This window comes from Callorhinchus milii, unplaced genomic scaffold (genome assembly GCF_018977255.1).
Source record: "Callorhinchus milii isolate IMCB2004 unplaced genomic scaffold, IMCB_Cmil_1.0 Scaffold8, whole genome shotgun sequence".
NCBI classification, from domain to species: Eukaryota; Metazoa; Chordata; class Chondrichthyes; order Chimaeriformes; family Callorhinchidae; genus Callorhinchus; species Callorhinchus milii.
Genome location: NW_024704749.1, coordinates 12,055,081 through 12,070,395, shown reverse-complemented (window position 1 = coordinate 12,070,395; position 15,315 = coordinate 12,055,081). Strand labels below are relative to the sequence as shown.

The 15,315-nt window shown below is 49.0% G+C and overlaps 1 protein-coding gene across 1 annotated transcript; it reads left to right on the top strand.

The window, feature by feature from the left end:
• The first annotated feature begins 1,606 nt into the window (after positions 1-1,606).
• chfr (checkpoint with forkhead and ring finger domains, E3 ubiquitin protein ligase) lies at positions 1,607-13,240 on the top strand. Its single transcript, XM_007901768.1, has 16 exons — positions 1,607-1,900; positions 4,849-4,945; positions 6,151-6,260; positions 6,576-6,638; positions 6,891-7,367; positions 7,733-7,901; positions 8,181-8,335; positions 8,705-8,867; positions 9,087-9,238; positions 9,649-9,768; positions 10,309-10,392; positions 11,018-11,088; positions 11,513-11,600; positions 11,941-12,048; positions 12,329-12,401; positions 12,628-13,240. Exons 1-16 carry the CDS (start codon positions 1,783-1,785, stop codon positions 12,668-12,670), a joined length of 2,091 nt encoding a protein of 696 aa, XP_007899959.1. The 5' UTR covers positions 1,607-1,782; the 3' UTR covers positions 12,671-13,240.
• Positions 13,241-15,315: the final 2,075 nt, after the last annotated feature.

Genomic DNA, 15,315 nt, shown 5'->3' with positions numbered 1-15,315 from the left:
CCTTCTTTGTGCAACCGTTAAACCGAGCTCCCTGTCTGTGCCCTGGTCAACTGGACGTTAAAGATCTCGCTGCGCTATTGGAAAAGAGAAGGGAGTTTCTCTCTCACTCTCTCTCCCAGCGTCCTGGTCAACAATCCCCCAGATACAATCAGTCAATCAACTTCACGGTGGTTTATGAGACATCCTCCCGGTGTGAAAGGCACTGCATCAAATGCACGAGGGAAACAAAATACCAACTCTCCCCCGGTGAGCAAAAACTTGCCAACTTTTTTGAAAGGCAGAGCCAGACAGGGCATTGAGATGTCACATAAATAAAGTAAATGAACCCGGCTTTCCATCCAGCATCGTGGGGACGTCTCAAAGCACTTTACAAGGATCTTCGATCTTTAAAACAACGTGACAGTGAAAGAGTTTCTACTTAACTATAGGATGTGGAAGCTTCAGGCTGCCCCGAGCCCAGGTCAGCAGGAGCCTGGAGAGCTTAATTGGAAGGACAGCAGCACTTTCTCCTGACATAAAGGCCGGACTGTGGGCTGACACCTGGCCGCGGCAAGGCTTCCCCTCCGTGGACAGATCATAAACCCAGTCATGACTGTCTGTGAAGACACAACAAGGCCTTTAGAACGTGTACAGCCACTTTCTCTCTATCCTGCAAAACCAACGGTCCCAGTGATCTCACCCGCCAGAGGGGAAGAGCAACGGGTGACTGATGGAACTGTACGTATTGATTCTCTTTTATTAATTCTTCATTTATTTCCATTCTTTGCGTATTGTTCCGTTTAATTGTTTGCCATTATTCCAAATTACGCAGCCTAAGATAAGTCATTAATCTCCCGGAAATGGCTGTGCTGCTCTCCTCGCAGGCATGTCCTCCTGGGATTGATTATGGTTGATGATGATAATGATGATTGCACGGCAATAAATCAGAATTAAATAACGATGTCTTTAATTTCTTTAGTAAATGATTTATCGCGAGTGCTGGTCAAGCGCGGGATCGGCTGTGTGCTCTCCTCCTGAGTTAGGGACACATTCTGCTCTCTCGCCAGGTGGGAAGACAGTCTAATGCTGGATCCACTGCTTTCTAATAATAACAATAATAATAATCCTTCCACTTGATACAGCGCTTTATCACTTTGTCGCGACGTCTTAAAGTGCTTCATTCAATTATACCGTAAAGTGTGTATTTTGTGGGCAAAACGCGGCAGCCAATTGCGCACAGCAGCGTCCCACAGACACGCGCGCGGATTGAGTGACCAAATGATTGTAATTTTTGCTGGAAGGGAGTCTGACTTTATGTGAATGTATAATTTATATATAATGTATACAGCTCCTGGGGTGGGGGGGGGAGGGGGGAGGAGACAGAAGGAAAGATCCCCTCACACGTGACCAGGGTGACGCCGGCCTCGGGGCGGGGCCGGGACTGTGATTGACGTGCCGCCGGTCCGCGGCACGTGACCAGGGTGACGCCGGCCTCAGGGCGGGCGGTGGGCGGTGGGGGGGGGGAAAGAGAGCCGGGAGTGATGGACGGGGGGGCGACAGCCAATCAGAGGCCGCACGGCCGCGCCTGAACCAATCGGAGCGCGGCGTGGGCGGGCCATCCGGGAGCGGGCGGCTGGGCCTGGCGGGCGCGCGGGCGGCCGGTTCAGCCGCTTCGATGACGGTTTGTTGTGTTTAGACGGTGGGCCGCGCGCTGCCGCCCGGTGTCGAGGCTCGGAGCTGACCGGGCCCGGGCCTGGCGCCCGCGAGGCGGGGGCTGAACGAGCGGGGGCCCAGCGCGAGGCCATGGAGAGCGGCGCCTGGGGCCGCCTGACCCGCCTCCACACCCTCGGCCTCGGCGACACCCACAGCGACTCCCCCATCCTCCTCGTCAACCGCCAGTGGACCATCGGCAGGAAGAAAGGTGAGAGAGAGAGAGAGAGAGACAGGCCCCGACCCCCCCTCACACTGAGCCCCGACCCCCCCACACACTGAGCCCCGACCCCCCCTCACACTGAGCCCCGACCCCCCCACACACACACACACTGAGCCCCGACCCCCCCTCACACTGAGCCCCGACCCCCCCTCACACTGAGCCCCGACCCCCCCACACACACACATTGAGCCCCGACCCCCCCTCACACTGAGCTCTGACCCCCCCACACACACACACTGAGCCTCACCCCCCCCACACACACACACTGAGCCTCACCCCCTCCCCCCCACACACTGAGCCTCACCCCCTCCCCCCCACACACTGAGCCTCCCCCCCTCCCCCCACACACACTGAGCCTCACCCCCTCCCCCCCCACACACTGAGCCTCACCCCCCCCACACACACACACTGAGCCTCACCCCCTCCCCCCCACACACTGAGCCTCACCCCCTCCCCCCCACACACTGAGCCTCACCCCCCCACACACACACACTGAGCCTCACACACCCACACACACACTGAGCCTCACACACACTGAGCCTCACACACACACACACACTGAGCCTCACCCCCTCCCACCCCTCACACAGCCTACAACAGAGTCCATCACAATCCTCTCCTTACCCGCCCACCCGCTCTGCCATTCCTCCCCCTCACACAGACACTGAGTCTGAGCCGTCCTCCCTCACACAGCCTGTAACAAAACCCCCTCTTTACGCCCCCCCACCCCTGTTCTTCCTTCTGGTAAGCGCTCAGTCTCAAGAGTAAATATGTTGGTAGATACTCGCCCACAAATACACTTTACAGTATATGCTGTGAAGCGCTTTGAGACGTCTCAACGACGTGATAAAAGGCGCCGTATCAAATGCGAAGATTATTATTATAATTGAGAATGTTACGTTACAATCCGCAGGTGAAGGTTCTGGTTCTGACGGCAAAGACCAGAGCAGTTGATGTGGGCAGTGCTTACCATAAACCTCCCAGCACATAGCTACCTCTCCCGCTCCTGACTCGCACAGGGCAGCACTCCAGTATCTTGTTTATCTGTGACCAGGCATTCCGGTATGGAAGGCATCCCATCCTGACTGCGCACCACACCCGCCCTTTTCCAGGCCGTGTCCTGTTTGTTTTCTCCCCTGCCCTGGTAATCTTAGCAAATGCCATTTACAACCACCGCCCCCCCCCCCTTCCGCAGTTCCCTTGGCTGAGATCAGATAGCTCGGCACAGCTTGGGGTCACACCTGTAGTCTTGCTGGTGGCTATCAATCAGTACACAGCACATAGTGCTTTTAGCCGTTAATCTGTCAGATTCCTTTTCTCCTTTGGTGCGGTCTTTTTAAGAAGCGTTTGGGTTGGTCCCAAACACTTTTTGCTGGTCCCAAACAACAGTGAGCGAGTTACAGCAGCCTCCAACCTACTGTGCTGTAGCGATGAGAGCTCTGCTCAGCGACTGATGGTTAAATGGTTTGTACACCATTGTTCAGGTCCGTTCAGCAAGAGAGCGCTTTGAGCATTGAACAAGTTGTTATGTTGCTGCTTTCTCTTTCACAGAACGGGAGTATGACTGTAGGAGATCAGTGAACCGCTCGTTCTCAGGTTGCTGGCAGGTTCTCGGTGTCAGTCAGTGCAAAGTGATTTTAAGCACAATGTTCAACTTGGAATCTCGCAAAATGTACTGTATTTAAACCCTGGGCTTCGCTCTCCTTCACACATGAGCACTCGCAATAGATTGGACTGAAATCAGGAGATGGAATCTCAGTGGATTTATATTTCTCTATTTGGTCGTTTGAAACTTACCTCTTCGACCACATCAATGGTCACCCCTCACCCCTCTCCCCCTCTCGCTCGGAGTCTGAACCCCACCCCACTGGGAGACGCTCGGGATTATCAAATGTGCAGAGCGCTGTGTAAATGAAAGTTATTGTTTTTAGTCTTATTGTTGTTCCTCTACATTCTTCTTGCCCTATGGTTTTGAGAGGCTGACTCAATGCTGACATGTAGCCATTTATGTCAACCGTGGGGCCAGTGAGTCATTGGCCTGTTTGATGTTCGGGAGGTCACAGTTCACATCCACCTGGAACCTGCCTTCACCTAACCTCCAAACGTTATATGCACACACACACAGAAACAGGAGTAAGCCATTCAACCCCTCGAACCTGGTCTTCCATTCTATAAGACCTCCATTTACCTCCCTTTTGGGGGTGAGAGTTCCAGACACGTATGTCTGGGCTGTGAGTGTCAGCAGCAATATTAAAACATGCAGACCACAGAATGGGCTCCATCCTTTGTTTCTCCCAACATCTGTGCCCCTTCAACAGGGCTCATTATCCCCAGCCGTGAGGGCTGGACAGATGAGTTGATGATATTGCTGTGTCGAAGGATAGTGCTGCTCCTGGACACTGATCTGACCTGAAGATTGTGGCTCTGACCCACAGCTGCTCGGGGGATTGACCCCCGGAAAGGTTCCATTCTTTATCGGCGCTGCTTTCTCGCTCAGATTGTTTTCCCCTGTCAGCTGAGTGTAGAGAAGGGCTCCTGAGGGAATGATGCCAAGCTGCAGTGCTGCTCTACAAGAATTACATAGAATATTACAGCACAGAAATGGTCCGTGCCAGCCAGTATTTACACTCCACCTGACCTGCACCCTTCTTTCATCCCTCGCTAGTCCCGTCTCCCCCCAGTGTTGTGTTTCAGTTTCAAGCATTAAGAGGTTTGGGTTTTACAACACATCACATTTAAGTTTTCACCTGGAGAGGTTTATTTGACTAGACTTTTCCATGTAACAGTGGTTATCGTAATCTCGCGAGGATGTTCCCGCTGCAATGAACCTTTGATGTTTAGTAGAAGTCGATCGGTGCTGAGGAACGTTGGTCTAAACACGAGAAGGTGGCCTTGTGAAACCATACCCCTCATTGCTGTCTGCTATTGCTTTGTAGGGTGTGACTTGTCTTTTCCTGGCAATAAACTTGTATCCGGAGATCACTGTAAAATCATTCGAGAAAACCCTGGACAGGTGTGGTTGGAAGACACCAGGTATGTAATGTGTTTTATGGTTTAGTCACTGTGGTGTGTGGGTGTGTATGTGTGTGTTGGGAGGGAAGAGAGCAGCAGTTCTGACCACACTGTCTGCAGATGACCACCTGCCTGTGACGTGCAAAGCGGTCTCGTCCGATCTTTAAACCACTGACATGCTCGCACACATGTCCGTCCCAGACATGATTTGATCGCTGCTGTCTGCGGTTGTATTTCTGTGGTTGTTGTTTATGTGAGGAATGAGCGCTCTTGCTTATCGGTCAGTTTACGGTGCGACCTTTTTCTTTTTTGGGCGTCAGACGTAATATCTGGTAGGAATCCGAGTGAGCTGGTCAGAACACTTTGTTAGAGCATGAGTGGCATACACGCACCCAGTTTATAAACATCACTATAAACGTTCCTGCAACGAGATGTCAAGGCATTTATTTTGAGTGAGGAAGAGTTAACGTAGTGCCACAATTACTTTGGATTTAAGGCTGACAAGTTCTCCTTGTGATAAGTTTAACTGCTCGCAGTTCCTCACTGAATGCAGATGGTTGATTTGGACTGACGAGACCTGTATGTTGTCTCTGTTGTAATTGCTGTACTTGTCCACCAGACGGCAGCGGAGACCACACATTTACAAAATCTTAGCTGAAAGCCTATAGCACACGTTGGTAGTGTACAGGGGCGGCAGCGATGGCTTTGGTCCTTTTGGTAGTCTATAGGGTTAATGTCCAAAAACATACACTATTCCAACTTATAGTCAAGTGACTGTCGGGGTGGTGGGAGGCGAACTGACCGGACCTTGGTCGTCTTTTGCCGAGCAAACTCTTATTCTTATGGCCTAATGCTTCCGCGAGACAAGTGCAGTCTTGCCCCAGAGGCCGTCAAAGCCACAAAGTTCAGTGACGTTACGGGCAAATGTTACCGGTTTTGTCTTCCCACTGCAGTGTGTGGGGGGGAGGGGGTGGGAGGGAGTCGGGGGCTGAGAGGAAGGGGCTTTATTATGTTCTTATCTGATCTTATATTTTTAAAAAAACAATGACTTGGTCATCCAATCCATGACTGTTTGTGGGACACTATGTGCAGTTGGCTGCCCTGTTTCACCCACAAAATACAGTCAATTCATTTTATAGTATATTCTTTGAGACATCTCAAGAATGTGATAAGGCGTTATATCAAATGCCAGGATTATTATTAATGTGTTCAAACCTCTCTTCCAGCACCAATGGGACAGTCATCAACAAATCTAAAGTGGTGAAGAAGCAGAGCTACTTACTGCAGAACGGGGATGCGATTTATGTTGTCTATAGGAAGAATGAACCAGATCAGAGTGAGCAGCAGACAGGATTCTTATAGTAATACAGTAAAATACTGTATATGGTTAACAAAAAATGAAAAATTAAATCAGTGTCTCGGAGCGGTTAACAGTGGCGGAGCCTGACCCTGAGCTGGTGGGAGGGAGGAGGTGACCGTGAGAATTGTTGAAGAGGAAGGTCTTCAGTCGTGATTTAAAAGATGGGAAGGAGGGGAACATGGCGGAGGAATTAGGGGAGAGAGTCCCAAAGCTTCGGGGCGTAGTGGCTGAATGCAATATTTGACCTGTGGTGATTTTCATTTGCTTTTTCTTTGTTCTCTCTCTATATAGATGTCGCCTATTTGTACAAAGCTCTGAGTTCAGAGGAGGCCAAGCCTGAAGAAGACCTAATGGGTAATTAAACATGATCTTTCTGGTTAGATTGGAATGAATGAAAGGGTGACAAATGTGTGATAGATATTCGTTAGGTCAGTGTATCAAGGGATACGGGGCAAAGGCAGGTAATTGAATTTGAGGTACCGATCAGCCACGATCTTATAGAATGGCGGAACATGCTCAAGGGGCTGAATGGCCTCCTGTTCCTATGAGACTGGGGCTCGGGTTTGGGCTAAATTAGTGTAAACACTGACCTGTCTTCTTGTACAGGGTCGACCTGCGATATGACTGAACCTATTCAGGAGCTCTCAAGCTTGGACAGCGGTGCTGACAGAAACTCGCTCCTCTCGCCCACACCCTGTCCCAAACGAGCTGACCAGCCTTCCCAGGAAGAACCTCATCCCTGCACTTCTAACTACGATCCCTTCATTACCTCTGTCGTCAGTCCGGAGTCTGCTGAGTCCAATGTGTCCCCCGGAGTGTCGTGTGCGTCTCCAGGTGGTTCCCTGTCCAGTGCTGCTGGTCCCTCAGTGTCCACACAGGGACCCACCTGCTCAGTGACGTGTTGGTCTCTGGGCCCAAAGCCTCTCAGCGTTGCCTCAGCCTCAGCCCCGTCACACACTCAGTCACACAGAGAAAGCGCATCAGGACCTAAAGCCACCAACCCGTTGCTCTGCCAGATCCTGGCCAAAGAGGAGGAGACGACCGCGGATGATCTTGAGCCGACCAAAAAGAAACGGAAACGGGGCAAGTGTTTATGTACCCGGTGAAAATAGTTCCCTCTAACTTTTCTCCCTCTCTTTCCCTAAAGTGCGCGGCTGTGGTTACTCAGGCGCCCGCCCTCCATGACTTCAACCCAATAATCCTTCTCCATCAGTCAGGCTGGACATTGATTATTGTCGAGTCATAATTTTCACCCTCAAAACTCACAGTCCCTGCACTTTACAATATGTTCTGTGAAGCGCTTTGAGGCGTCTCAATGACTGTCTCTAGAGTTTCAGGCTCCGTCTCTGTTAAACACTCCCGAGACCCTCGCGTGCCGGGCGCTGTGTAAGTGCAAGTTATTGCTGTTCTGAATGTAGCCTTTAATTGTATAATCTCTTCTTTACTAGAAAGCGATGGAGTGCCATACCCTCCTGTCCTGGGGGAGGAACAGAGCTCCAGTATCAGGCCGGGGGAGCTGGTCGCTGAACAAGGGACATCGGAGGGGAAACAGCCCGACAAAATGGAGGAGACTCTGACTTGTATTATCTGTCAGGATCTCCTGCACGATTGTGTCAGGTAGTTGGACCCTCAGTCATCCTCGCTCGCATTTTGTTCACAACAATAAGCCTTGATTTGATCCAGTCCTTTATCATGTCGTTGAAACATCTCAAAGTGCCGCGTTTCGCATACAAAACACACAGTCAATTCACTTTACAGTATATTCTGTGAAGCGCTTTGAGACGTCTCGGAAGACGTGATAAGGATCTATCATTATTATTGAACATGGGAGTTCACAGCAGATGATATAGAAGCTTGATGCAGTGTGGTGTTGCAATCTCTCTCTCTCTCACACAGCCTGCAGCCCTGTATGCACTCGTTCTGTGCGGCCTGTTACTCGGGCTGGATGGAGAGGTCCTCGCTCTGCCCCACCTGCCGCTGCCCTGTCGAGCGGATCAGCAAGAACCACATGGTCAACAACCTGGTGGAGGCCTATCTGCTCCAGCACCCAGGCAAGTGATCAGGGCAGTGTGTGTGTGTGTCCACGTGCTCTGGGACCCACTCCCAGGTGGGGTGAAACCGTAGGCAAGTTTCCACGCGCCTCTGTTTGCATAACAGTCAGTAAAATCCCACTTGTTAGCTGATTGGGGGATCGCTTTCCGGGGTAATAATCCCTCCACAAAAATATGGTCACTATTATTATCAAACTCCATAAACCCAAGGGCCACGGGATTATTAACAAACCAGCCAATGTTTCAGCATCTTGTCATTTTTTTGTTGTTATAATCCCAGCATTTGATTACTGCACCTTTCATGTCGGGAGAGAGTCTCTTACTGTAAGTGTAGTGACTGTGCGTGTCATGGGTGAACGTTTGTTGCAGAGAAGTGTCGGAGCGGGGAAGAGCTACAGAGCATGGACGCCAGGAATAAAATAACACAGGACATGCTGCAGCCCAAGATTAAACGCTCGTTCTCTGACGAGGAGGGCAGCTCCGAGGATTTCCTGGAGCTCAGTGACGTGGACAGTGAGGCCTCGGACATCAGGTGGGTTTCTGCTGTTTCACAGCAACGTCGTGGAAACCACAGCATGTGAGTGAGTGAACAAACATCCAGCCTGGCAGTGCTCACAGCTGATCAGCCTGTGAGTGGGTGGGTGGGTTTTTGTGGGTGTGGGTGGGGACAGGGTGTGTCTCTTTTGTACAATTTAAACGTGGCTCCTGTCTGTCTGTCCCTCTTGACCACGTCTTCTCCCTCTGATCTCAGCCAACCCTACATTGTGTGCAGACAGTGTCCTGGCTACAGGGCTGAGCACAACCAGTCTTCCTTCCTGCAAGGCCAGCACAGCGGGGCCTGTGAGCTGGCGGCTTTCCGGGTGACGGGCGACGCTCCATCAACATCCACCAGTAACCCTGCAGGTCAGTGTCTGACCCCCGGCCCTGGCTGTGCAGTTTGCCTGTTCAGCTGCTCACACTGGGGCACCTGTTAGACTGTGAGGCCTTTATAACCGAATGTTTAAGTGATGTACGACCGTTTATCTGTACGCCCCCTAACCTCGAACTCCATGCCTTGCTCGCTTCCCCCCCCCCCCCGCTCCCTCCCCCCTCACTCGCTCCCCCCCCCCGCTCGCTCCCCCCCCTCGCCCGCTCCCCCCCCCCCCCCCCGCTCGCTCCCTCCCCCCTCACTCGCTCCCCTTTGTTCAACCCAGACACAGTCCAGAGCTCTTAGGGCACTATCCTGTGTGAACGGCGCTGTATAAATGATTTTGGTTGAACTCTTAACGTCCTGTGACCTGTGTTGTCTCTCTCCCTCTCTCTCCTGTTTGAAGCTGTGAAGGAGTACACCTGCCCTGCACGAGGGGCCCACATGATTTGCACTTGCTGTTTCCAGCCGATGCCGGACCGGCGAGCAGAGCGAGAGCAGAACCCTACTGTCACCCACCAGCAATGTACGTGGGGACCTCTTAACAACACCCAGCGTGTTTCAATGGCACAGAGAAATGTTGTGCAGTGGTAAAAGGACATGCAAAGTTTTTAGTTGATTGGCGCATCGCTTTTCCATGGGTTATAATCCCTTCAAAGAAAAATCAGAAAAATTATAATAATAACGAGTATTTAATAATAATTTAAGAATAATAATGAGTTATAATAAGTCACTCAATCCACCACTGTTTGTGGGACGCTGCTGTGCACAATTGGCTGTCGCATTTCGCCCACAAAATATGACCTCAATTCACTTTACAATGAAGCGCTTTGAGAAGACGTGATAAGACGCTATATCAAATGTGAGGATTATTATTATAACTCTTCCATTAAATACCAATCCAGACAGCACATCTCTGAAGCTTATGTGGTGAGCGCTGACTCTTGTCTACTCTGTGTGTGTTCAGGTGTATTGCTGCCCTCACAGTGGCTTTCTGCTGTGACTAAACTGTTATTGAAGGTCACCGATTCTAACCTTGCTTTTCATCTCTCTCTCCCCACCCCAGGCACGATCTGTTTACGGACCTTCTGTCACATGTATTGGGGCTGTTCTCGTGTGGGTTGCTCTGGCTGTTTGGCACAGTTTTGTGGTAAAGAGGAATCTATTGTCCATTAAACTCTGATATAAAGCACTCGCTCATTGGTTAACCAGTAAATGGACAGATCTGTTTAATTAGATTTGACAGGTCCGTTTCCCCACAAGTTCTTAGTTTGGAACATGAGTTTGTCGTCAAATCTTCTGACGAACCAAGAAAACCAACAGCAGTTGACCAGGTTGATGTGATTCCCTTTGCTGCCTGGAAACTGAGAGGATTTGGATGTACAGGTGGAGTCCTGCAGCACATTAATTAGAGCACTCCCCTCGCAAGCGAGAGGACCCCGTTTCAGTAAGAACCCCGTTGTTAGACGATTGTTGGATCATTTTCCAGGGAAAATAATCTCTTCCCCCCAAAAAAATAATAATAATTCGGTCAATCAATTCACGGCTGTTCGTGGGACACTGCTATGTATAATTGGTATAATCTGTGAGGTGCTTTGAGATGTCTCTCTTTCCCACAAGTGTTGTGAGGATCTCGGAGAGTAAATCATTTAATTCTGTCCACATGTGTCTACACCAGCCTGAGAATTCCCACCACTCAAACATGTGTTAACTGGACTGACGTCTAATGAGGTGGTGACTCTTATTGAACAAATTTCTCTCTTTCTTTTAAACAGATATAAACTTTGGGGAAAAGTGTTTGGATGGAATATTGAACAACAACAGCTGTGAATCGGACATTCTTAAGGTAATGGATTCAACCGACATTGCAGCGGTGACTCGGGAATCTCTACTCACTGCTCTATGTGTGGGAGAGGGTTCATATTCCTCCCCTGTATAACACCCCCCGGGATTAGGCTTGCTCCGCTTATCTCCCCTGTTCCTTTTTCTTGCCTCCTTCAAGGCTCATCTCAAGATCAGCCTTTTCCACCGTGCCTTCAGTCACCCTCCCCGCCCTCCACCCCTCCTGATCCCAACCCCAGCTCGGGTGCAAATCCCTGACTGTCCAGCACCTTGGGACGTCCTCCCGACATGAAAGGCGCCGTGTACATGTTATTTGTTGTTATTTCTAGTCAGATTAGAATTTGTTATTCAGAACTAGTCGCCTTTTCGCTCTGTCGTGAAATGCCTATTATATATTGGCTTTACCGTATTGCCAACGTCTCTTTCAGAATTACCTTACCTCCCGAGGCCTTAGCTGGAAAGAGATGCTACAGGAGAGTCTGCTGGCTTTACAGAGAGGGGCGTTTGTTCTGTCAGGTATTGATCTCACTTGGGGAGGGCTGTGGTACTGTTCACTGTGTGCAAGTTGCGACGTTTTCCGGTATTTTAAGCAAAGCTGATGGGAGTTTTGGGGCCTCAGTGTTGAAAATGTGGTCACTCAATCCACGTCTGTTTGCGGGAGGGACACTGCTGTGCGCAATTGGCTGCCACATTTCACCCGTAAAATACATAGTCATCCACTTGACAGTATATTCTGTGAAGCGCTTTGAGATGTCTCAACGACATGATAAGGCGCTATAACAAGCGTGAGTATTATTATTATTAATTCATCCATCGACGCACTTTTCCTTCCTTACCACTGCCTTTTCATTAACAGATTACCGAGTTTCGACCAACACTGTTCTTTGTTACTGGTGTGGGCTGCACAGCTTCCGCGAGCTCGCTTATCAGTACAGACAGAACATTCCAGTAGCTGAGCTTCCAGGTACAGTCTCTTTAAAGCCAACAACAACAGCTTGCATTTACACAGCCCCCTCCCTCTCACGCAGGGTAGCGTCCCAGGATAACACAGGCTGGCGCACTGGGGCGCTACTCTGCGAGAGGGGCACGGTGTAAATGCAAGCCAGCGGCGGAGCACAATGCCGAGCCGGGGGGGGGGGGTGGTGAGGAGATGACAGTCGAAGAGGAAGGTCCTCTATGTGCAAGTTGTTGTAAAACATTGCTTGTTTGTGGCTGATTGACATCCTGTTGCTTTGTCACCTCAGGGACCGTAACTACACGTCCAGATTGCTACTGGGGGCGAAACTGCCGCACACAGGTTAAAGCACATCATGCTATGTATGTATATATTGTGCTTCGTTCTCCTGTGCTGTGGTGCTGACCTTATGAGGCATATTTATTTCTGTGTAACTGTGCAATTTGCTACAATAATCTTAATTGGAAAAAAATTCTAATTTGCCTGTAATTAGTCTGAATTGCTTTGTTTTGCTGCTCTGAAGGCCTTCAAATGAGAGCAGTCTTGATTTTTACAGGTGTGGTATAATCTCCGTCTCTCTCTTTACAGGAAGTTTAATCACATTTGTGAGCAAACGCGGTTCAAGAACTGAGATTTTCAGCGATTTTTTTTTTTCTTCTCTTTTTAACAAAAGCCATTTCTCGTGTCTGGAGAGAATCCCCGATGGGAAGGGAGGTGCACGTCATGTAAACTTTGCGAAAATGTCTTTGCAAGCCCTTTTTATACAATCAACATTCAGTAAGCTTTGTGTGGCTGCACTTCGTATAACCTTTATACCTGACACCATTGGGCCACCTTTCGAAGGACGAGCGAGGATGATGATGATTAGAGGGTGTTCACTCACTCGCTTTGGCTGCCTCTTTGGTAAGGAACTTGTGTGTCGGAATAAACAATTATTTCTGGGACTGTATTAAAAATGGAACAAAATGTGCCCTATTTTTGAGTGAATTCTAAAGCAATGTTACTCACCGGTTTTACTACTGTAATTGCCACAAAGGAACTTTATTTCCATGTTTTTGTTGTCTGCTGTGCAGTCAATATAGGAGTAATTGTTTTTGGTCCGAACCTGTTGTAGTAACTAGCGATAAAATATTTCAAATGCTGTGCTTTTTGTCAGGGGAAATGCTTGCTTTAAGGAATGAAGGTAGATAATCAAAGGACATTGAGACACAAGTCATGTTGTTTTTATTCCGTTGTGTAACAGAACACCAGTGATTTTCAGTACTTCTCCTGTAGCATCGTTGTGGAGTCCTGTAGCTTAGTGGTTAGAGCACTCGCCTCACAAGCGGGGGGACCTGGGTTCGATTCCTGGGCAGGGTGAAATGTTGGATGAATTTCCTTACTCCACACACCTCTTTTTAACTAGCAGTAAGTAGGAACCTGGTTGTTAGTCAGTTGGTGGATTGCTTTTCTGGGGGTAATAATTCCTTCAAAAAAATATATATATAATAAATTGGCTGCCGCGTTTCAACCTCAAAATATCCAGTCAATTCACTTTACTGTATATTCTGTGAAGCGCTTTGAGATGTCTCGAAGACGTGATAAGGCTCTGTATTAAATGCAAAGATTATTATTATACTGTGGAGAGAGCAGGAGCTGGGAGTGTTCCTTTTGTTTTTTAGTAACATTATCTTCAACTTGAACATCTGAATTGTCTTTTTGAGAAGCTAATCTAATGCATCTTTCATTAAGTGCTGGTCACACAATCGCTCTATTGTGAACAATCCAAGAGCTGTGTTAGGGGATGGGATCCAGTGCGTGTGCAAGTTTACTGTGACGGGGATTAATTACTACTTCCTCTTCAGGGAGGAGAAGCAGAAAATAAACTCTTTTGTACCTAGAATTTATAAACTGGGAGCAAATCGCTTCTTAGATGAGAACTAACTAGCCCTGTCTGACCTGTCTTAAGAGCACTTTATTGGGAACAGCAGTTGGTGAGTGTGACTTAGTGTTTTGTAGATTCTTTGGGATGAATTGGCACCTGTAGTCTTAACACTGTAGTGATCCATTGTACATAAATGTCGGTTGGCTGTTGTATGCAGGTGAGACTAAAGCGGGAGTGGGGTGGGGGTGGGTGGTAAATAAGAATTGAAGCCATCTGCAAATGTTTCTTCGTCTCTAACTCTTCTCTCTGTGTCCAGCGTTGCCGAGAGTCCTATGCAGCATGTTCTCAGACCAGGTTCTCTTTCAGAAGGGCCCACAAGTGATGGCTCCCTGTGATTTTACTGTCTTGTGTCAACTATGTCAATGTTTTCACTTATCAGTCCTGTCCTGACAGTGGCAGCTCGTGTCAATACAGGGTTGGATGATGTGCTCCAGCACATGTCCTAGGAGATCAAGGCATTTCTCCGCCTTGCGGGGTGTGCGAAGTATCATGAGGATGATTCATCTCGGTCTAAACTTGCCCTCATAGTGTCACTGGGCTGTTTTCTGTTTGACAGCAGAATCTCTTCATTCATTCACATTCTTGTCCTTGCCTGACGCCTGCGCCCTTTTCCAGCAATTCAGATTCGATTTTGGTTCTTTTTCCCCAATGCTTGAAGCAACTTTAAAGCACATGAATGTTCGTGCACTGAACTGCTGTCTTACCTGGCCCCAGAGAGGCTGTTATTGTACTTGGTGACATCCCTCCTGAACACTGGATTGCTCCAACAGACAGACACAGACAGACAGTGTGAGGACTGAGGGGGCTTTGTACTCTCCTATTGTGTGTATCTTGAAGGAATGTGTATGATTCCAATGCAACATTTCTGGTCTCCAGATTGTAATTAAACAGCCCACATGTAACCCGGTGCCCTCTTGTGTAAGATTCTTTCATGTCTTTTGGGTTCCGTTCAGTCTGTAACTGCAAATTCATTGTTATTGGGAATAATTTGGATACTGATGAGATCTACGAGAGTATTTTAACCTTATTCTACCGCAATTTTTATCTCTCGTCCATATGTTTTGTAAAAGTGGGTTCGGATCTTGCATTTCTCACGGCCAAATTTGGACAAGACGCTGCTGGGAAAGTGCTGGATTGTGGAGAGGACAAGTACCTTGTCTTAAAGCCTTCAAACCCAACCATTTGGGATTGTTAGGGGTGCCATGTTTACAGTGACTGCGCCAGGCGCAAACGCACTTGATTTGTTCACTAGCGTGGAGAGTGGTGCTGGGGAGACACTTGAGCTGTGTCTTTTGGCGGATAACTAAGGGAGTCTCTCTCCCGGTGTCTTAGCTGACAATTTCCCACATAGA